This window comes from Scyliorhinus canicula, chromosome 10 (assembly GCF_902713615.1).
Source record: "Scyliorhinus canicula chromosome 10, sScyCan1.1, whole genome shotgun sequence".
NCBI lineage: Eukaryota > Metazoa > Chordata > Chondrichthyes > Carcharhiniformes > Scyliorhinidae > Scyliorhinus > Scyliorhinus canicula.
Window position 1 is genome coordinate 171,133,718 of NC_052155.1, and position 23,876 is coordinate 171,157,593.

At 44.2% G+C, this 23,876-nt stretch overlaps 1 protein-coding gene across 11 annotated transcripts in view; it reads right to left on the minus strand.

Annotated features, from left to right (window-relative positions):
• The window catches only part of ubr5 (ubiquitin protein ligase E3 component n-recognin 5), a 170,989-nt gene extending 147,432 nt beyond the window's left edge, over positions 1-23,557 (minus strand). For 4 of the 11 annotated variants that reach the window (XM_038810121.1, XM_038810128.1, XM_038810129.1 and 1 more), the window contains exons 1-2: positions 23,180-23,556; positions 9,004-9,048 (exon numbers count right to left, since the gene is read on the minus strand). In XM_038810121.1, coding sequence (XP_038666049.1) covers positions 9,004-9,048; positions 23,180-23,241 — 107 coding nt within the window. In that variant the 5' untranslated portion in view covers positions 23,242-23,556. Of the gene's footprint in view, positions 1-9,003; positions 9,049-23,179 lie in introns of all 11 variants that reach the window. The other 7 variants (XM_038810132.1, XM_038810131.1, XM_038810130.1 and 4 more) reach the window with 4 other exon arrangements.
• Between the last annotated feature and the right edge of the window lie 319 nt (positions 23,558-23,876).

Consider the following 23,876-nt stretch of genomic DNA (forward strand, 5'->3'; position numbering starts at 1 on the left):
TCTCTCCCTTCCCGTCAGTTATTGACCCCTCTGCTAATGGAAACAGGTCGTTCCTATCTTCACTATCAAGGTCCTTCATAATGTCATAAAGCCCAATTAAAACACTCCCCCATTCACTGTGCCTTTTCTTGTCTGGTTTGTCCTCAAGTGCATGGCCTCACACTTCTCTGGATTGAATTCTATTACCACTTTTTGCCCAGCTGGTGAATCTTCCTACAGTCCATTGCTATATAATAATAATAGTTTATTGTCACAAGTAGGCTTCAATGAAATTACTGTAAACGCCCCTCGTCGTCACATTCCTGCGCCTGTTCGAGGAGGCCGGTACAGGAATTGAACCCACGCTGCCGGTATTGTTCTGCATTACAAGCCAAATGTGTAGCCCACTGTGCTAAACCAGCCCCACCATCAACCACGTGGCTAATTTCTGGACCATCTGCAAACTTCTTAACCATGCCTCCAAAATTTAAGTCACTTACATATACCAGTAAAGGCTAGGGACTTAGTACTGATCCCCACAGAATCCCCCTGGAAACAGTCTTCCAGACATAAACTTTGCTTTCTGCCAGAGCCAATTTAGCATCTTACCCATAAATTCCATGGGCTTTTACTTTCATGACCAGTCTGCCAAGTGGGACCTTATCAAAAGCCTTGCCAAAATCTACATGAAATGAATCAAATGCACAACCTTCTTAGCCCTCCTAGTTATCTCCTCAAACAATTTAATCAGGTTAGTTAGACATGACCTTCCCTACCAAATTCTTTTCAACTTCCCAGATTAATTCATGCTTTTCAAAAGAGCAATTTGTATTGGCCCTCAATTGTTTCCTGTAATTTTCCCATCACGGAGGTTAGACTAACTGGCGTGCAACTTTTTATATACAGAAACAGTACAATGTTAGCATTCATCAAGCACCACAGCTGTGGCTAGAAAGGAATAGAAATTATGGTCAGAACCTCTGCTATTTATCTCTTGATTCACTCAGATGGTTGGGATGCATTTAATCTGGGCCTGGGAATTGACCTGCTTTTACAGATGTTGAACGTCATATTTCCTCTCTCAATGTTTATCCCGTCCAATACTTCACGCTCCTCCTTAACTGGAATATGTGTATTTTCTTTGTTTTGCAGAAAGAGGTACAAAAACCATGCCCATGTTTTCTGTCTCCATACATAGGTTATCTTTTTGATCTAATTATTTTCTTGTTCACAATGTATTTTAGGTATCGTTCTTTATGTCTTTGGGTTGTTCATGATTTTACTTGCCAATATTCTTTCATACCCTCCCTTCACTGATTTTCTTTCTAATTTCAACTGGCACTTTCTTTACTCCTCCATGTTTCCTGCAGTGTTGAGCTCAGAGTATCAGACACAAGCTTCTGCTTTCTGCCTTATCTTTTCCTGCAAGTTCTCCGATATTGATAGGGTGCAGTTAGGATGGAGGGGCACAAAGGAAAGAGTCTAGATTTAGAAATCCACCCTTTTCCTTTGTGGGAAAAGATTTGTTCAGAATCCTCAGTCTCTTGCATGAATCACAGTAGCTGCTTCCAGTTCACTTTTGCCAAATCACAGCTGTTTATTAAAATAGGTGATTCCTCAAATTAGAACCTTTACTCCAGGTTTATCTTTGTCCTTTTCCACAACTACATTAAATTTAACTGGATTAGGATCACTATCTGCAGAAAGTTCTCCTTACACTCCTCTCACCTTTCTAACTTTATCCCCAAAAGTCCAGAACAGCCCCCTCTCTCTCATTGGGATTGATATGTAGTGGAGAAATAATTCGTGAATACATAGCAAAATTTCTGTACATGTGGGCAGCACGGTGGTGCAGTGGTTAGCACTGCTTCCTCACAGCACCAAGGTCCCAGGTTCGATCCTGGCTCTGGGTCACTGTGTGGATTTGCACATTCTCCCTGTGTTTGCGTGGGTTTCGCCCCCACAACCCAAAAGGATGTGCAGGGTAGGTGAAATGGCCATGCTAAATTGCCCCTTAAAATGAAAAAAATGATTTGGGTATTCTAAATTTTAAAAAAAAGAATTCTGTACATTCCATACCTTTTGTGTTTTTAATGTGTTATCACAGTTCAGGTGCACATGCGTCGTCTTTCCATTTGGATCAGCTGTAAGTTAGTAAGGGACTCTGGGGACTCAACTCAAAATAAATTTTTCAGCCACCACTTCTCTTCAAAACCAGAAACTTCTCTCATTTGCCAGTACTTAACTACAGATAACACACATGGGCTTTGCATCCTTATTTGCGTTGACACAATTGGCAAAACCGCAACAAGAAATCATCTGTATACTGCTTTGTTCCCGCATTAAGTTTCTTCTTTGTAGGCTGTTAAGCGGAGTCCCTGGAGCTCTGAACGGAACCAACACTAACAGGGCTCTGTCCTATCCTGGACTCTGCTGTGTAGCTCTCTCCAACAAATTTAGAGATCCTGTCTAGTAAGTACACTGCTTGTGTGTGTCGCTGGGCATCTCTTACTTGTAAGAAAATGATTCATCTTCAGTCCTCTTCTTGCCTTACTAGCAGCTAGAAAATGGAAGAAGCTCCCCTGTGATTTGGTGCCAAACGCATGTAAATACAGGGCACTTGACATCATGTGTATGTGTAGGATGGTGACCTGCTCGCTGCAGCCACTTCTGGCCAGAAGACTGCACACAGCCTCATTTCCTTCTCATTTAAAAGGTTGCCATTCTCAATAGAAATGTCAGCAGCAGCCATTGGACACTTCTCGCATGATCTGCGTCACCGCAGGGACATCGTGACTGATCACTCTGCAACCCGCACAACACCCCACCAGCTGCCTTCACTATGAAAAACCCTGTTCTAGTCTCTGTTCCCTATTAGACTTGTAGGGAAGTGTAATGTGGCACTCGCCCCAAAATTCTTCTCAGCAATGTCCTTTCCTGACTATTTTGGAATCTATAGTAGATGCCAATATAAACACATGAATTCGGCCTCTCGAGCCTCGTCTGCCTTTTGATAAGAGGCTGATCTCAATGTGGCCTCAACTCCACTTTCCTGTCTGCCCCATAATACTTTACTTCATTGTCAATCAAGAACCCATCTCACAGGGCAGAACGGCGGCACACTCAGCCTTGAATATATTTAATGACTCAGCCTCCACTGTCTGAGGAAGTGAACCCCACCCCGGGGGGGGGGGGGGGGGGGGGGGGGGGGGGGGGGGGGGAGACAAGAGAGAGAGAGAGTCTAAGCTCATCCATAAGCGGAAACAACCCCTCAGCATCCACCCCATCAAGTCCCTTCAAGGTCTTATGTGTTTCAATAAAATCACCTTCTAAACACCATTGGCTACAGCCCCAGCCAACTCATATACTTCATCTGCCAAACTTTGTCCATTCACTTAACCCATTTATAGCCTTTGTACATTCCTTATGTTCTCTTCACAACTTATTTTCTAACCATGTGACATCTGCAAATTTAGCTACCATACATTCCATTCATTCCCTTTATCCAAATCATTGACAGATTGTAGGTAGTTGATGTTGCAGCACTGATCCCACTCCCACTAGTCACATCCTACCAACCCAACCAATTTATCCCGACTCCATGCATCCTGTTTGCTAGCCAACCCTCAATCCAAGTTTCCCCTACGCCATGATCTCTTATTTTATGCAGTAATCTTTACTGTAGCACCTTACTGAACGCCTTTGGAAATCCAAGTACACTACATGTAAAGGTTCCGCTTTATTCTTGTTACTTTTTCAAAGAACTCTTATAAATGAGTAAAACACGATCGCCCTTTCAAAAAACGTTAACTTTGCCTGATTGCATTATAATTTTCTAAATGTTCCTTAATAGTGGATTATAGTACCAATTACAGAAGGCATGGTAACTGGCCTATGGCTTTCCATCTCCCACCTTCTTTGAATAGAATACTGCTTTCCAATCTGCTGGGACCTTTCCAAAGTCTAGGGAATTTTGGGAGATCACAACAAGTGCATCACTATCTCTGCATCCACTTATTTTAAGATTCTACGAGGCAGGCCAGAAGGTCCAGGGGACTGGCCAACCTTGGCTCCAACACGTTTTGTAGTGTCAATTCTAGTTTTGCTTCTTCTGGAGCAGAATGGTAGTACAAGTGGATAGCACTGTGGCTTCACAGCGCCAGGGTCCCAGGTTCGATTCCCCGCTGGGTCACTGTCTGTGCGGACTCTGCACTTTCTCCCCATGTCTGCATGGGTTTCCTCCGGGTCATCCGGGTTCCTCCCACAACCCAAAGACGTGCAAGTTAGGTGGATTGACCATTATAAATTGCCCTTAGTGACTGGGTTATGGATTTAGGGTGGAAGTGAGGGCTTAAGTGGGTCGGTACAGACTCAATGGGCCGAATGGCCTCCTTCTGCACTGTATGTTCTATGTTCTTGTTTCTTCAAGTATTTTTTACAGGAGTTGTGTCTCCTGCACAAAATATCTGTTCAATGCTTCCTCCATTGCCCCTGTTTCTCATTGTGAATTCCCCAAACTCTCTCTTGAGAGAGGACCATCACCTGCCCAGCTGTGTGATTACCCTTTTTCGTTCCTGCATTCAACCCACAAAGCAACATCTTATGATCCTTTGAGTATATCATCCCTGATCAGGATTACGACTGTTCAACCCATAAAGCAACATCCCCCCCCCCCCCCCCCCCCCCCCCCCAGCCCTTTTTTTTTTAAACCTAATTTTCTATCCTGCCGGATAACCGTGCAACCAGGAACCTTGGACTGGCATTCTTGCTCTCCTTTAATCCATACATCATTAAATAGTTACATCGTACTTCCAGTGTCTATGCGTCCCTCAGCTCATTGCCCTATTCACTAGGTCCCCTGCATTAAGTATATACTGCGAATCACTGAGCAACTCCTTTTCAAGGAGCAACCTTTTCTCCCCGGCTTCAAAACACACGTACTAATTTTCCACTTCAGCTTTGTTGCTTTGTCTTTTGAATCTACGCTCAAGTTGCCACCCCTCTGTCAAGTTAAGTGTAAAACCTTCCCATCGGCACCAGCAAACTTCCCCACCGCGATATTGGTCCCAACCAGTCAGGCTTGTACAGGATCTGCATCCTGCAGCACCAGAGCCCATATCCCTGGAATCCAAACACATCCCTTCAGTCATGTTCTCATCTGCACTAGCCTCCCATTTCTGTATTCACTATTGCACGGCACCAAGAATAATCCAGAGGTTGCTACCTTTGAGGACGGCTTTACGTTTCTTACCTTACTCATATTTGGATCACATACTCCAGATGTCTTTACACATTTATGAATCTTGCTGGGTTCATCAGGGTAAACACACTTTTCACAGGTGGGGAAAGGCTTCCTGAAGTGGATGGTTAATGATGGCAGACTTGAAAGTGTATAACGCCAAAACATGCAAATTTATACACGTGACAAATACACTGTACCTCCAACTTCTTTCCTCCAACTGTCCCACCTCCGCTTCCAATATTTATAAAAATTCTAAAATTGCTTTTCATGTTTCATGTGGGTTTTCACCTATAATTCATTACTTCAGGGCAGCACGGTGGCAGAGGTTAGCACTGCTGCCTCACGATGCCGAGGTCCCAGGTCCAATCCAGGCCCTGGGTCACTGTTCATATGGAGTTTGCACATTCTCCCCGTGTCTGCATGGATTTCATCCCCACAACCCAAAGATGTGCAGGGTAGATAGATTGGCCACGGTGAATTGCCCCATAATTGGAACAAAATGAATTGGGTACTCTAAATTTATTTTTTTTAAATAATTAATTTTTTCAATGTCAACTATTGTACCCGACTAATTAAGCACGCAACTGAAACAGCAGATTTGTCATCAAATATCTGAAAGAAATAAACTCGTAGAGTTAGAGGGATCGGGTGGGGGGAGTAGGAATGACTAGAACACTCCCCGTGAAGCAGGCAAAGACATGAAGGACCCAACGGTCTCCTCCTGTGCTGTAAATGACTATGACTCTAAATTCTTCATGTCATCTAACTCCCTGCAGGTTCAAAGCCAAAATTGAAACTTTGAAGTTCCTACTGCAGCATCATCCTGGGCAAGACTCCAAAGTTTTAAACAGAGAAACTTCACTGCAATCCTAATTACAAACCAGAATTTACCATCTGTGCAGAATGGCATGTGTATACTGTACAATCAATTTCAATATCTGCTGCCATTGTTTAGCACACTGGGCTAAATCACTGGCTTTGAAAGCAGACCAAGCAGGCCAGCAGCACGGTTCGATTCCCGTAACAGCCTCCCCGAACAGGCGCCGGAATGTGGCGACTAGGGGCTTTTCACAGTAACTTCATTTGAAGCCTACTCGTGACAATAAGCGATTTTCATTTCATTCACGCTTTTGTAACTCATTTCTTGCTTGACAAAACTAATTGTGCACAATGCTCATCTACCAAGCTCTGTAAATGTAACTGAAATGCCACGTCTTGCACACAATTCACAGAGAACGAGCACAAATCGCATGAAATGAAGTCAATAGTGATTTCCATGAGGGTTTTATGCAAGTTGCCACCTTAGGATTGCTTTTGTATAGATTTGGCTCAGCAACGATAACAAAACTCAGCTTTTCACCTTACGTTATGTGACAGAGCAAGAGATCACTGCAATAAAAGTGACTGATGAAATGTATTTGAAATTCACTGAACTTCACTACCTTGGAGCTCACTTAGAAAGGGAATGCTACAGAACCATGCACTGAACCTGATCCAACTCGGCCTGACATGGTTAGGTTATGCTGCAGCTAGATTTAAATATTCTGGTCAGAATTCTGCATCAAATTCTGGTAGTCGGTAAAACCATGGCTGACCTTACTACCCATTACCATATTTACTGCAATTTAGCTTCATGGTTATATAACTTGTAGCAGGGGACAGCACGGTGGCGCAGTGAGTTAGCCCCGCTGCCTCGTGATGCCGCGGTCCCAAGTTTGATCCCAGCTCTGGGTCACTGTCCGTGTGGAGTTTGCACATTCTCGCCGTGTTTGCGTAGGTTTCGCCCCCACAACCCAAAGATGTGCAGGTTAGGCGGATTGGCCACGCTAAATTGCCCCTTAATTGGAAAAAATGAATTGGGTACTCTAAATTTTTTTTAACATATAACTTGTAGCAGATGGGATGCCTGTACATTCCCTACAAGTATACCATGAGCTGCCAATGCACATGGCAACTATAAAATGAAGCAAGTAACACACGTGCCACTTTTTGCAAACAATATACAGACTGCTCCCAAAACCATGCTCCCAAAACCAATGCGACAGTTACTCCTGCTGGTTGAAGAAATGTGACCTGACCAACGTGTAGCATTATCAAAATGTCGGAAGAGTCTCAACAGCTTTTCAGGTACCGAGAAGCACCTAGTTTTAGCAATTGCCTCTGTGGTGTCAATACCTTATGATTAACGATCAATTTCTTTTCAAATATATACAAATAATCTTAGATAAAATTAGAACTTTTAATCACTGGATTTCCAATTTCCAGAGGAAGGTCAAATATGTATTGTCACTGATATTGTAACTTCCACCCGACAGCTTTGAGTAATACTGCTGGATTCAGTTACAGCCCAACGTGCCAACTTTGAGGTACAATGGGATTTTAAAAAAATAGTTAAAACACATTTCTCATGGGCTAAAATTAAAAAACAAATGCTTGACACAGCTGGCTCCACCTCCCTTTACTGTATTACAGGTAAGCCCACTGAATCCATCAGTATCATGTTACTTGATAAACAAACAAATTCATACACACCACTGCAGACCTCTGATTACTTACGACACCACTTGAGAATTTTAGCCACACATGCAAGGAAGAGCATTTGTAGCTCATCACATTCACAATATCCCAAAGCAGCTCACTCCAACATTAGTTTATGCGTGTAAATTCCCTTATGGAGTCAAATGACAATTTCCCAAAGCAAGGGTTCCACAAAAACTAAATTAGATGAATTAATTAAATCTCTTTTTAATGATGGTATCAGGTGAGGTAGGAATATTGGACAGGACAACAGGAGAATTCCTCTTCTCTGAAGAGTGCCATTGGATCTTTTACATGTACGTAAACAGGCAGTTGTTACTCTGGTTTAATGATAGCATCGCGACAATGCAGCAATCCCCAAATACTGCACACAGTGGCAATCTAGACTTTGTATGCAAGATTTAAACCTACAACCTTGAAACTTGCAAACAACGAGTGAATCTGGCACTGGGACAAAGCAGAGTTGCTAAGACTGTGAGGAAAGACCAGAGATTGAACAGAGCCACCAGTGGAGAAAACACAATCGGATGGTTTTATAATTTCTTAGAGCAAACTTGTCATGATAAACTACAAAAGCTAAATATTTACATCTTTTAATTAAAATGGATTACATTTAAGGGAATTTCCATAGCTAACGTTAAGACGAATTTTAAATGTTTTAGGTAAACCTATTAAGTTTGTCAACTCATTGTAGAAACTTTACTGCAGTGCAACGTAACCTGTATTATTGAGACACCCATCGGGCATGCACCAGTTACTGGGAAATAATCTAAACGCAAGGAGGGTTGCCAAATCCAGGTCTGTTTACAGAAGCCACACAGATATAAAATATATATGACATTCAAGTGTCAGCAGATAGGAACAAAGCCAGAGTTGGCAACATTCAGCCTGCATCACTAATCTATTCCAGAGTACAGATATCCTGTGTACAACAGATCTCTGCATGTGGAATAAAAAGCAAAACTTATTCCTCCCTTAAGTTCCAACATTTAGTTCACAAACTAAATTAATTCTAGGTACTGAACTTTTAGACTTCATATTAACATTTCAGAAGGCAATTTTCTATCTTTCAGCCTGCAAAAATGCACTCAATTACATTTAACTCGACCAACCCATTATGCAACAGGTGTTTAAGATTTACCCAGACTAAAATTAGCCACAGGTAAAAAGATTTAAACCTCCAGATCATAAGCCGAAAAGAGTATAGTAATAAAATAAAAATGCAAGTTAAATATTCACAATACCTGCTAAGATTGAATTTGTTGAGTTTTTCCGATACTTCCCGCAATCTGAAAAGAGAGAAAGGTCTCGTTGAAGCAATGCAACAGTAAAACTTATTGGTCATCCTTTTGTAATTAACAAGTATATGCCATCCAACTCCATCACATATGATAATGCTGAACTGTACACAGTTTTCATCTATGGAGGATTTCCACACTTCACAAATCGTAATAACAAAATACTAAACTTTTCTCAATTACAATTTTGTTACCATACTAACTATATTGCAGAGTACTTAAGCCTTTTGCTTTTTCCAAGGTGGAGTCGCACAAGATTACAGACACAAAATACTTTAATTTCACAATTAATTAAAGTTTTGTTACCTTCAGTGTTTTTAAAACCCATCCATAATTGGAAACAAAGAGTTTAATTTTGAAGTAATAGTGTCTCAGTATTTAGGGCAAATTGGTGCTCCTGTGGTACAAAATAAATCAGGAGTAAATGTAGAGTGCATATATTTACACCTAGATTCTCTGAGAACAAGGTCATCTCTGCACCCAGGTGCAAATGTATCGCAATACAGGTACGGAGCTTTCTGTAAACCAAATAACATTACAAATTTGGAATCCATTCTAATATTCCCTGTCTGCTTCTAAGCTGCATGAAAGGAAGCTGTTCCAGTTTTGATGATATATTGTCTGACTCTTGACGTCTTTCCCAATTGCCTGGCTCTTGCCGCCTTTCCCAAATAAATACACCTTGCACATATTGCAATTGCAGATCCACTCCTTTCTACATACTGCCCACATCATCCTCTTTTTGAAATAAACCCCAACCAATTTACTCTGTTCTTATAAAATGCCATCCCCTTTGTGATTGTGACTACACCTCCTCATCCTTCTCAACCTGTCTCAAGCACTGTTGTAAACTGCATATCCCTCCTAGTGGTCCAGCTGAGTGGAACTATATTTGTCTGATTCCACTCCTGCACTCAATTACCTCGTAACTTTGGACCTCACTCCTTCACATATTTCTCACCTTCATGCTGCCTTTGGGTGACATTTATCTGAAACATTACCTGAAACGCAAACTTAGTTTTCACTGTATGCAGGTGACACCCAGGACGATTGTCAAAGTGCCCATCTAACATTCAGTCTTGGATGATCCTAAAGTACCTCCAGTTAAACATTAGGAACTGAAGACATTGTCTTCGATCTCCGTCATAAATTCTATCCCCTCACCACTAATATTACACATATCTGCCCACTGTATCAGGCTGAACCAGACTGTCCACAACATTGCATCCTCAGTGCTAGCTGGGCAGGTTTGTTAATGGGAGTGAGGGGAGTGCCAGGAGGAAGGTGGGGGGGTTGCTGACAAAGGTGTGTTTGGTGCGCCGCAGCTGTGAAGAGATCGATGACAGTGGTCATCAGAAGTCAGGCCTGAAGCATCACGCGACACGGGCCAGCCCAATAGGAGATATGGCTGATCGGTAGGGAACGGCTGGGAGCCCTCAACCAGGCTGGCCACATGGAAAGCGAGGCAGTTGAATGGGCCAGTCAAACGGTCGCATGTGTTCACACATCTGAGGAGTTTGAAGGCAGATGTGGTTTCTTTGCAGGAGCCGCACTGGGGGACCAGATGAGGTTGAGAAAAGGTGGGTGGGGCAGTTTAATTCAGAGTTGGATATGAAGACGAGGAGGGTGGTGGTTTCTAGTTAACGTGCAGGTTGCTTTCAAGGTGGGGAGTATTGTGGCGGATTTGGGGGGGGGGGGGATTTGTGATGGTTAGTGGAAAGTTGGAGGGGATGCAAAGGTGTTTTCATACTTCTCCCATGTGCATCGGGTGTACTCCCGGATTGATTTTTTTTGTGCTGGACAAGACGTTGTTGGCGGGGGTGACTGACTCGAATACTTGACAATTATGCTTTCTGACCACACACCGCACAGGATGGATTTGCACTGTGGGAGGCACTCAAGGCAGTAATCAGCGGGGCATTTGTATCAATCTGGGCGCACAGGGAGAAAACGTAGAGGGCTAGATTGGTGGATAAGATAATGAGGGTGGACAGGAGATACTCGGAGGCAGGGCTGTTGAAGGAGAGGCAGAGGCTCCAGGTGGAGTTTGGGCTAGTTTCGACAGTGTAGGCGGTGGGGCAGCTACGGAGAGCCAGAGGGGCAGTGCATGAGTAAAGGGGGGGGAAAGGAGAGTAGGGCGTAGGCCCATCAGTTGAGAAATTCAGAGGTGGTGAGGAAGATCAGCAGAGTTAGGGATGATAAGGGCATGGTGGTGATGGACCCGGAGGGGGTTAATGGAGTGTTCGGGTATTTTATAGAAGGCTCTACGAGTTAGAGCCCCCCCCGCCAGGGAGGAGGGGATGCGATGGTTCCTGGATGGGCTTTGAGTTTCCCCAAAGTAGAGGAGGGGCTGGTAGGGACTGGGGGCCCAATTAGGCGGAGGGAGGTGATGGAGAGTATGGGAACGATGGAAGCAGGGAATGCCTCGGGGCCGGAGGGGTTCCTGGTAGAGCTGTATAAAAGGTTTGGGGCAGACCTGGGTCCACTACTGTTGAGGACATACAATAAGGCAAAGGAGGGAGAAACCCCTCCCCCTACATTGTCGCAGGCTTCCACCTCCCAGATTTTAAAAAAGGATACGGATACAGAGCAATGCGGATCGTGCCGCCTGATATCATTATTGAACATGGACGCCAAGTTGTTGGCGGAGGTGTTGGCATTCCGAATTAAGGACTGTCCCAGGAGTGACAGGCAAAGATCAAACGGGTTTCGTGATGGGGAGGAGCGGTTGCCGAATGTGCGCAAGCTACTCGATATAATCGTAATGCCTTCAGAGGGGCAGGAGGTGGAGATAGTGGTGGCGACGAATGCAGAGACGGTATTTGAGAGAGTGGGTGTATCGATTGGAGGTGTTGGGCAGTTCGGGTTTGGGCAGAGGTTTGTAGATTGGGTCCAACTGTTGTATAAGGTGCCGGTTGCGAGTGCTGACGCGCCGAGTGAGTTTGGGGTACTTTGGACCGCATCGTGGGACAAAGCAGGGGTGCCCGCTCTCCCATTGCATTTTGCCTTGGCGATCGAACCTTTGGCAATGGCGCTTAGCTGGAGAGGGATTGGGCAGGGGCGGGTCGATCACAGGGTCTCATTTTATCCGGACGACCTGCTACTGTATATTTTGGACCTGGTGGGTAGTAGCGGAGGCATCATGGGGGTTTTTGGCCAGTTCTCGGGATACAAATTTAATATGGAAAAAGGCGAGTTGTTCCTGATTGAGACTAGAGGGTAGGAAAGGAGACAAGTGGAATTTAAGATGGTGGGGGCGAGTTTTAGATATTTGGGTATCCAGGTGGCTTGGAGCTGGGTGCATTTGGACTTGGCTCTGTTGGTGGAGCAGACAAAGGTGGACTTTACACGGTGGAATGTGCTGTTGCTGGTAGGACAGGTGCAGACAATAAAAATCACGGTGCAGCCAAGGTTTATTTCAAAACCTCCATTCCCCAAGTTGATTTTTAGGAAGGTCAATGGGCGGATCTCTGGATTTGTGTGGGCGAAGAACCCGAGGGTTAGGACGACTTTTTGGAGCGGGGGCTCAACATTGCCAAATATGAAGAATTCATTCATTACTATTGGGCGGTGAATAGTGTTTATAGTTAGGAAATGGGCTGTGGGGGAGGCGTCGGTGTGGGGATGGGTTGAAGCTGCATTGTATAGCGGTACGTATGCAAGGGCTTAGTTTTGGCACCTTTACCATTGTCGTTAGCCAGGTACTCAGTGACAGTGGTACAGTAGTGTCGGCCCCAAGGTTGTGGAGGCAGTGGCAGCAACACCTGGAGCTGGAGAGTGCCTTAGTGTGGACGCAGATTTGTCACAACCATAGGTTTGCACCTGCGGGGCTGGACACAAGGTTTCAGGGGTGGCGGCAGGCAGGGATTGACCACTTTGGCAATCTGTTTATGGGAGCAAATTTGAGAAGTTGGCAGACCTGGAGGAGGAGTATGGGCTGCCCAGGAAAAATGGCTTTATGTACCAGCAGGATCGGGATTCTGTAAGGAAAGAGGTGCCGCTGCCGCCCCTGGGGTTGCAGGACAAGGTGCTGTCGAAAGACGAAATATGGGAGGGGGAAGTGTCAGATCTCTGTAAGGAGTTGATGGAGTGGGAGGGAGAACAAGTGGGAGGAGGAGCTGGGAGGGGCCTTGAGGGTGAACACGTCCTCGCCATGGCTGGGGCTAAGCCTCCTCCAGTTCTAGGTGGTACATCGGCTTATGTGCCAAGGATAAGTAGGTTCTTTGAGGGGGTAGAGAATAGGTGTGAGCGGTGCGCGGGGAGGCAAATCACGTCCAGATGTTCTGGGCATATCCAAGATTGAGGGGTTCTGGCAGTGGCTCTTGGACCCGATGTCCGAGGTGCTGGGTGTGCAGGTGGCCCCGAGTCCATGGGTGACAATATTTGGGGTGTCGGAAGACCCGCCACACTACTTTCCATCATAAAGACCACCTATTTTCCAACTTCATATCAACTGTCATCACTTCAGTTGTCTACTGTTAAAACCCACATCCATGCTTTTGCTACCTCTAATTCACTATTCTATTGCTTTACGGGCCACTCTCCTACTTGCCATAAACCAATCCTTTCCAGAACTTTGCTGCTCATATCCTTGCTTGTTCTTAATGCCAATTATCCACTATCCTGCTCGCTGATTGGACTGGTTCCAGGATCAGCAACACATGAATTTTAAAACCGTGTCTAAACCTCTCCACGGTTTTTCTCCTCCAGCCCTACAACTGATTTCTGGTGCTTTCCTGTACTTGTTGCCCTAACATTGTCAGCTAGACTTTCAGCCATCTAGACCCTAAGCTTCTCTTTACCCTGCCTCTTCTCTCTCTCTCTCTCCTCCCCCCCACAGCCCCCTCGAAAAGTACCCATTTCAAAATTGTAGTTTCCAAGCCCATTATTTACAATGGGGTTTTTTTGTATTGAATCATATGTATAAACATAACCCCTTAGTGATGACCACAAATATATATTTGGATGTATTTCACCTCAAAATAAATTAGTGATAAAAACAAGCTGTATAGTGAACAGGTGGCATATTATAAAGCATAACCACAGATATGGCTGAAAGATTCCTTTTCAGATACTGCAGTTATTCTTTAATTCAGTCTTTCTTCATCTGAGAATCTGGCTTGCAGTTTTTCTTCAAGCCAATACCATTTTATTTGCCAATAGGTGCGTAACATCCAACATTAATGCCCCACCTGGAAGGTCTAATACAGGGAGGGAATATACAGTGAATGGTAGAACCCTCAGAGTATTGACAGTCAGAGAGATCTTGGTGGACAGGTCCACAGGTCACTGAAAGGGGTAACACAGGTGGAGAAGGTAGTCAAGGCGGCATACGGCATGCTTGCCGTCATTGGCCGGGGCATTGAGTATAAAAATTGGCAAGTCATTTTCCAGCTGTACAGAATCTTAGTTAGGCCAATCCAATCCAATCCAACAAATCCAAACCAATAACAGCATCAAGAGGTCAGCGCTGTCCATGTTGTACAGCTAATATATTTTTGGCTTTGAAATTCCTTCAATGTACGAAGTGTCTCACTTACAATGTGTAAAGTACCTGAACACTGCCTGTTTTAACACTGTTAATTCAAAGCAACCAAAGAGATGCAGGAATCGCCTCCTCAGCATTTCTATTGCAATGAAAAACTAAAATTAGTGCTCATTTGCCAATCAGCAGAAATGAATGTCTCAACAGAAATACATATAATATGCAGCTCTTCCGATAAAGGACTAGTGAATACACAGACATCCAAGTAACTAATAGTCTCTGGAATTAATTATCTAACTATGAGATGAAATTTGCATCTTCTTTGCTGAAATAAGAGAAAATGTGGATAATTTACCAAACACCGAACTCAGTTTGCATCACATACTGAAGGAAATTGCCAGATGAGTTGCACAGTGAGCATGCCATTTCTATCCCTCAATAAACAAAGCTTTCATGAGACACAGTGATCATATGTGCAAATGTCAGAATTGGAAAATGATGCACAATTCTCAGAAGTGTGACTTAAATGCTTGTAGGCAAATCTGAGTGCAGTGAAGTCATACTAGGCTTAACCAAGCTGTGTTTATTTTACTTATAATTCCTAACACTATTGCCGATTTAACTAATCAATAACAAAGTTTCCAATCTAGCAGGGAATAGGAACTAGAAAAATAACTGCCATTTAAAAAGTTTGCAGGTGACTTGCAGTTAAATCCACTATGTTTCACCATGTGTTTTTTGTACTCAATACACTGAGTATTTCTCAACCACTGATTGTTTTTCTGGGGTAACTATGCTAAACAGAATTACCTTAATCTATGAATCAGGGATTCAAAGGAAACCGGTGCACAGATTGCAACACTTCAAAATATCAGTACCAGCAACTTCATAATCCACTGAGCATAAAAGCAAAACCCTAACAGGATACAATTAAAATGAATATTCTGCCTTTGGTTCCACTCAGAACTGAAATACAATGCTGATATCACACCTGCCAAAGTTCTTGCTGCACTATTTAAGATAACCTGAGCAAAACAAAGCAAATAAAATTGGGAAATTTACGATGTTCGAGTCAAAATGAGGCCCCAGTGTCATTCAGGGCATCAGAAAGTACAGGTTGTAAATGCCTGACAATCATGGGGAGAGGAGGAGCAATTAGACGACAAAAGAAGCTGTCTATATGCTACAAACAGTTCCCGAGTAGCAATGCCACAGGAGTGAACAGAACAAATATATAAAGAAATGTTTTCTTTTATAAATTTAGATTACCCAATTATTTTTTCCAATTAAGGGGCAATTTAGCGTGGCCAATCCACCTATTCTGCACATTTTTGGGTTGTGGGGGCGAAACCCACGCAGACACGGGGAGAATATGCAAACTCCACACGGACAGTGACCCAGAGCCGGGATCGAACCTGGGACCTCAGCGCCGCGAGGCGGTTGTGCTAACCACTAGGCCACCATGCTGCCCTTTTCTTGATCTATGTTAATAACCGAGTGCATAGGGCACAATTTCAAAATTTGCAAATGGAAAAATTGGAAGTATTTGAACTGAGGAGGATAGTGATGGGATTCAAAAGAATGCATACAGGCTGGTGAAATAGGCAGACAGAATTTACTGCAGATGTGAAGTGATCATTTTTGGTAAGAACATGGAGGCAATATAAATTAAAAGGGTACGATTCTAAAGGGGGTGCAGAAATAAAAATACCCTAGTGTATATACACAGATCGTTGAAGATGACAGGGCAGATTGAGAAAGTGTTAAAAGGCTATACAGGATTCGCGGATTTATAAAATGGAGAGAGAGTGCAAAAGCAAGGAAATTATGGCAAATCTTTATTAAATACTTGTATTTTTTTTTATAAATGTTTTTTATTGAGTTTTCATATTTTATAAATGACAAATTACTAATTATTAGAGAGAAAAAAAAGAAAACACAAAAATTTAACATGTATATTTACAGGTAAGCATCTTTATAACAACAATTGTGGCCGCCCCCTTTAGCCGGCATACATATTTTACATTCCCCAATATGGCCGAGGCACATGTTTATAGGCATTTATTTATAGTTTGGTTTTGGGCCTTAGCTTGCCATCAAACCCCCATAACGAACCCGTACCCCCCCCCCCCCCCCCCCCCCGGCTACCTTCCCCCGATTCCCGTCCATTTTCCCCTGATTCTTGGCCACCCGACTATTCTTCCTCTTGTTCGTTGGCCACAAACAGGTCCCGGAACAATTGCATGAATGGCAATTCTATGGAAGCCGTCGTCTGACCCTCGGATGGCGAATTTGATTTTCTCCATTTGGAGAGATTCCGAGAGGTCGGACAGCCAGTCTGCAGCTCTGGGCGGTGCTGCTGACCGCCAGCCAAACAGGATTCTACGGCAGGCGATCAGGGAGGCAAAGGCAAGGGCGTCCGCCCTCCTCCCCAGGAATAGATCTGGCTGGTCTGAAACCCCGAAGACCGCCACTATCGGGCATGGCTCCACCCTCACCACTTTGGACATAGCCTCGAAGAAGGCTGTCCAGTAATCCACAAGTCTGGGACAAGACCAGAACATGTGGGCGTGGTTGGCCGGGCCTCTTTGGCACCGTTCACATCTGTCCTCCACCTCCGGGAAGAACCTACTCATACGGTTTCTCGTTAAGTGGGCTCTATGTACCACTTTTAGTTGCGTCAGGCTGAGCCTTGCGCACGTGGAGGTGGAGTTGACCCTATGCAGTGCTTCGCTCCAGAGTCCCCACCCTATCTCCTTCCCCAGGTCGTCCTCCCATTTCCTCTTGTTGCATCCAGTACGATGTCGTCCCTTTCTACCAGTCGGTCATGCATGTCGCCACAGTTCCCTTTCTCTAGGATACTTGCGTCCAGTAGGTCTTCCAGTAGTGTCTGTCGTGGCGGTTGTGGGTACGTCCTTGTCTCCTTTCGTAGGAAGATTAAATATTTGTATGGCCTCAACTGGATGATTACATCCAATTCTAGGCAGTTTCGTGAAGGCTTCCGAGAGAAGACAGCAAAGATTTAGAAGAAAGGTCCTAGGGATGAGGGCTTCAGTTATGTGGACAGATTGAAGAAACAGGGGTTGTTCTCCTTAGAGAAGGTGGAGAGGAGATATGAAAAACCTGTTCAAAACCATGACAGGCCTAGAGAAACTTTTCCCTTTAGGATCAAGAACCAGAGAACACTGATTTATGGAGATTGGCAAAGGAACAAAAGGTGACATGAGGAACACTTTGTTAAACCAGCAGTGGTTAGTACCTGGAATGCACTTCCCGAGAGTGTGGCAAGTTCAATCATAGCTCTCAAAAAAGGAACTGAATAAGCAGCTGAGGAGAGAAAATCTGCTAGGGAGGGGAGTGGGACAAACTTCAGTTACTCTTGCAGAAAGATAGAAACAAAATGACCTTGCAAGTCAAATGACCTCCTGTGCTGTAGCTATTCCCCGAAGAGACATTTATATGAGACATTATATTCTACACTTCCCTACATTACACAAATCAGCCTAGTATTTGCTGCAGGTCTTTATGAATGGAGCTCAAACCTGTTAATCAGTATGAAATTTACCAATAGGTATAAAAATTAATCTGTTTGCAGTAAATCAAACAAATGTGCCTAATTGTCACTGGGTCCAAATATTTCCTAAACTTTCACATAGGTTTTGCTGACCTAATTCAGCTGGGATTCTTTGTGACAGAAGTATTAAGCAGGGACCAGGTAGCTCAAATAAATGCTTTGGAGGGAAGAAGGGGGTTAACAAAAAATTAGATGAACCACACATGGGTCAACACTGTTCATCACTGGGCTGGCTATCAGAAGCAGAACAACTTCAGAATGTGTGGCATACAAGTAGAATTAGGAATCAAGATTGAGCAGCATGGTTTTTTCCAGGAAGGTTTTTTCTGCCCTTCTAAAAATAGGTGGCATACTTTCACCTATGTGATGACATACTTTCACTCATGTAATAAATTGCAACCAATGTGCATTATCCAAAAATAAACTTTTTTTAAATTTGCACAATGCACCAACATAATTTAATTGAATCACTTGCAAATGCAACTACGACATTCAACTAGATTCCACCATATTGTAATACTATCAAATTCGGCAATTGATCAAGAGCAGCCAAATCGGCCAATAAAATCCCTGCCATCAATGTCTTAATATCGCACCAACAATCTTAATTTCTAAGAATCCAGGAATATGAGGAGCACTTGAAAAAGGGGAGGGAGGGCGATCAGTCATGAATGTAGAGTGGTGGAGCAGGAGCGAGAGGTTATATAGCCTAAACCTGCTCCTATTTCTCATGCAGTAGCACTCTTGGAGAACAGGGTCTGTCAGGCCAGATCAAAGTGACTAGTCAAAATGTATACACGGTCTATCTTCTTATATAATAAACTGAGCCAACCAGCAAATCAAATGTTCAAATTTTCATAATTAAAGTTTTTAATATTACGCATGTTTGTATTCACTATGCCAGCACTAGTTACAAGCACAACTGGTCAGTGAATTCAAGAAAGCAAACACAACACTCCATTTTGTCTTAGAACAAGGATATAAAATGCCTTACCTCCAATCTGTTATTGTTGATTAAATTACCTATTTAATACAGCCTTAGATTCCATTTCAACTGGGCATAAAATTCCAATTGATAAACTTTAATTGAACAAGTGACTAACAAATTCCTGCCTTTGATGGGAGAATGAACCAAGAAAAGAAATGCTCAAACCACGAGTTAAGTGCTTGGATTTTTGATAGCAGTAACTGGTTATAAAGAACATACTTATCTTCCTAACAAAACACCACATTGGAAAACAGAAAGCACCGAGAAGTAAAAGGTGACTAAAAGCATGGCTACAGAAATAAGTTTTGTTAAACTGGAGACTGTTGGTATTGCTGCTGGTAATGTGGCGCTGATGGTGGACGGTGTCTGGTAGGGCCGATTCTATTAAGATGGCGGAGAAGGGATTACCATTGACAGTTAAGAGAGCCAGCCACATAAATACTGTGGCCCCAAGAGGCTGGGAACTCTGCAGCAAGCAACTCACCTCCTGACTCCCCAAAACCTGTCCATCTCATCTACAAGGCACAAGTCAGGAGTGTGATGGAATACTCTCAACTTGCCTGGATGAATGAACCACCAACACAAGAAAATCAACACCATTTAGGACAAAGCAGTTCCTTCTGAATTGGTATCTTATCCATACTTAAACATTCACTCCTTCCACCACTGGGATACAGTGGCAGTAGTGTGCACCATCTAAAAGATGCACTGCAGCAACTGGACATCGTTCCTTTGACAACAACATCCAAACCTACAACCTCCACCTAGAAGGACAAGGGCAGCAGGGGATGGGAACACCACCACCTGCAATTTCCCCTCCAAGTGACACATCATCCTGACTTGGAATGAGAACCGCCGTGACTTCACTGTCGTTGGATCAAAATCCTGGAATTCCCTTCTAATAGTACTGAGTTTACTGACACCACATGGATTGCAATAGTTCAAGTCAATTAGGGATGGGCAATAAATGCTGGCCCAGCCAGTGACACCCACTTCCCATCAATGAATAAAATAAATTCTGCTGCACCTGAAAAAGGGCTGAAAATGTTCATTCCTACCAGTGAAAGATGCATTTAGTTATATCTTGTATTCTTCCATACTATTTATTGCTCACACTACCTTCACTGTGGATGCTTTCCAGAGACTGTGGCGCAAGTCCAAAGAGATTAACTTTGAGGGCGACAGGCTAATGGACAGGTTGTCACTAGGACACTAATCATGGAATTTGAATGACATGGGAGCTTGTGTAGACGGCAGCTCAATTAAGAGGAGCATTGGAAAAACTTGGAAGTCTTGACCATTTCAGAGGATGGTAATGCTTCAGAGACAAGTAGTCCTGTCCATGGACCACATGTGTTTAGGACACCACAAATGGGTTATGAACCTGTGGATTCAGTCTGAGTGACGGGCCCCTGTAGAAATTTCAATCCATGACAAATTGAACAGTATGGCTTGAGCAATGAAGCAAAATTCTAACTCATCCTGAGCAGGAAAAACGAAACGCAACAATATCTAGAATAAAGATAAGTAGGTAGCATTGGGAATTATCATCACACATCTGGAAATTATCCCATGTTTGGAATTACCTCCACGGTCAAATACTGCATCTTGACAATGCTGGGCCACAATTTGGGGCAAACCAAGAATGACCATATCCAGGCCAGGAGTGCTATCGCTGGAGTATTAAAACAGAAGTTATTTTCCTGTGTGTAAACTAAAGATCACATCTAGCAGAATTATGCAAAATGGCCCTATTTTTACAACGGGTGGGCACAGATTTAAAGTAATTGGGAAAAGCAGGAGGAAACATTTTTCATGCAGGGAGTGGTTACAGTCTGGAATGCACTAGCTGAGTGCGGTGGAGGCAGGTTCAATTGAAGCATTTAAAAGAGAATTAGACGATTATCTGAAAAGGAGGAATGTGTGGGGTCATGGGGTAAAGGTGGGGAGAATGGCACTAGGCGAGTTAGTGCAGACATGATGGACAATTGGCCTCCTTCCATGCTGTAACAATTCTGCGATTCTGTGAGGAGCACAATTAACTGGTTTTAGACGTATGTGGTTGTCCTGTTACTGCCACAAACGTCAATTTTCCCAAAGGATTTAATCTGATTTCACTGCAGGTTATGAAAATGTGATACTGACTCAGTAAAATTGGTTAATCCTGTACAATTTGTTGTTACATAAATCAAGTATCTTATAGATTAAAACCACAACATTCTTTTAATCGGACTGCATGATGAAAATATATTACAACACCCATGAATGCCCATTAGTCTCCATTTTCTCAATCCAAGTAATTTTACAAGATGTTAAAATCTGCAGGGATTGTCTCAAAATCACAACTGCCCTCTATCTTGTATTATACTATAGTATAAAGTTCAATTTTCTCCCATCTTCTTCCCTGATGCTTTTTCCTCAGAAGGCAGCAATCTTTCTGTACTTTGCCAAGTGTGGTTATTCATTTGATAGCAAATCAGCAACGCCCCTAATCGCCACACTCCGGAGCCTGTTCGGGTATACTGAGGGAGAAGTCAGACTGTCCAATTCACCCAACAAGCACATCTTTCAGGACTTGTGGGAGGAAACCCATGCAGACAAGGGGAGAACGTGCAGACTCCGCACAGTAACACAAGCTAAAATCGAACCTGGGACCCTGGTGCTAACCACTGTACTACCGTGCCACCCTTACAGGGCCATAACTGCATTGAATAAAGAGAAAACCACAACTTATTTGTCACCCTCCCTCCAAAGCAAGCACCACCAATTAGTTGTTTTTTTCTTTTGAAGCAAAGCAAACTTGACAAAAAAAAATCAAGTTATGAAACATTCATAACCAAGCAAAAAGTCACAGCTTTAGAATCTCATTTTATTAAGGCTTCTAAACAGACCTGGTATCCAGGGAAGAAACATTCAAATGCAGTTGATTGAACAGATCTTTAAGAATAGAAATAGTTCAAGATGTTATGTTATTCACCCAAGATGGTGGTATCATGACCATTGAAATTAAATCAAAATAAAATATAATCTGATTGCATTACAAAAATCATGATAAACATTCAAGACTGACTCAGATCCCTACAATTTTATCCGCTTTTAAAATGCATGTTATTCACCTTAAATATACCTTGGATTAAAACTAGTCTCGGAGGTCAAGGTAGATACCCCCAGGTTCATAGGTAGAGTAGATCAAGGAAAACATTAAAGGCATCAGCAAATTTTACAGAACGTAGCTGGCAAACATTAGGTCTAAACGTGGCGAGATTAACAGTTCCAGGAAAAACACACTTTCTCCTAAAACTATACAATGTGTTCTTTAAAAGGAAGAGACGAGGAGATTCGAAATTCCTTCCCCTCCCGAATACTCGAGACGTTACACGTCAGGAGCTGGTACTGGAAAATCTGCACCCATTAACGGGAGGGATGCAGCCGGATGGAGAAGCGTGGTGTCACCGGTTCGATCCCCAGCCAAGGGGGGGGGGGGGGGGGGGGGGGTGTAGGGCAATAATCACTCTGCAAATGACGCATCGGCCAACACAAACCGGTTTCTTCAGTGGCACCCAAAATATTCCGTCCCAACATGTGCTCCGCGCTTAATTTCATCGGAGCACTTGAGCTTCTTTTCCCCTTCCCCCTCCCATGGCAAAAACCAGGCTGGGTGCCGCTGATCGTGGATGCGAAGCGGGTTTCGCCCCCACCCACTACCACCACCACCACCAAGTCTTTTGTGTTCGAGCCTGTTAAAAAAATCACTTGGGAGACGAGTAGCCTCGTCCTGCCTGGAACAATCGGTCCTGCCTGGAACAATCGGTCCTCCCCCAAACCCACCCAACCACCGACGGACAGACCGACCTCTCAAGGGTGGGTCTCTCTCTCCCCCCCCCCCCTCCCCCCAGCCGCATTGTCTCGCCAACTTTTCCGCCCTCGCTCTGGCGGCTGGGGGCAACCTCGGCCGTCGCTTTTGCCAGCGCCGAAGCCGCTCCCCTCCCCTGACCCCCCCCGGGCTCAGCCCAAACCTCGGGCCCGGGGCCTTCCCCTGGCCAAGGCCTCGCCGCCGCCTCCTGCTGCTGCTCACCTGTCGTTGAGCTGATCCTCGGTGCCCGGTAAGGGGTGAACCACAAAGTGAATGGAAGTCATGCTGTGTATTGGGGAGGGGGGGTGGAAGGGCGAAAAGCGGCCGAACCCGCGCCGCGCCAGGGGAGAGGGGGAAGGGAGGGAGGGCGTCAAAATAAATAAACCTCGGATTTACAGACTCGTTTCCTTTCCGATCTCCTTTTTTTTTCCACACAAAAAAAAACAAATTTTTTTTGTTGAAGGGGATTGAAGGTGGTGCCGCTGCTGGGGGAGGGAGGGATGTATTCCTCACTCTGTCTCTCTCTGACACCCGCCGCTTCAGCGAGCAGCCGCCGCCATTTTACTGTTGATGCGCCCGCACGATCAGAGCCGCCCGCCCATTGGTCGCGCCCGCACGGCCGGCCGGCGGATGTGACGAGCCCTCCGATTGGCCCGCGCCGGCCGGATGGAGAGGGGGAGTTGGCCTGGAGAGGGGGGGAGGGGAGAACGGGGTGCTGGGCGTGGACCAGGTGACGCGGCGCCGGGCATATGACTGCGGGTCAGCCGGGGGCCATTGTTAGGGGTGGACACGTGACAGAGGGAGAGGCCCTCAGCAGCAGTAAGGACCTGGCTCTGACCCTCACCATCTGTACACAATCATCTTTATTTATATATTTTTTTAGAAATTTAGTGTACCTAATTCATTTTATCCAATTAAT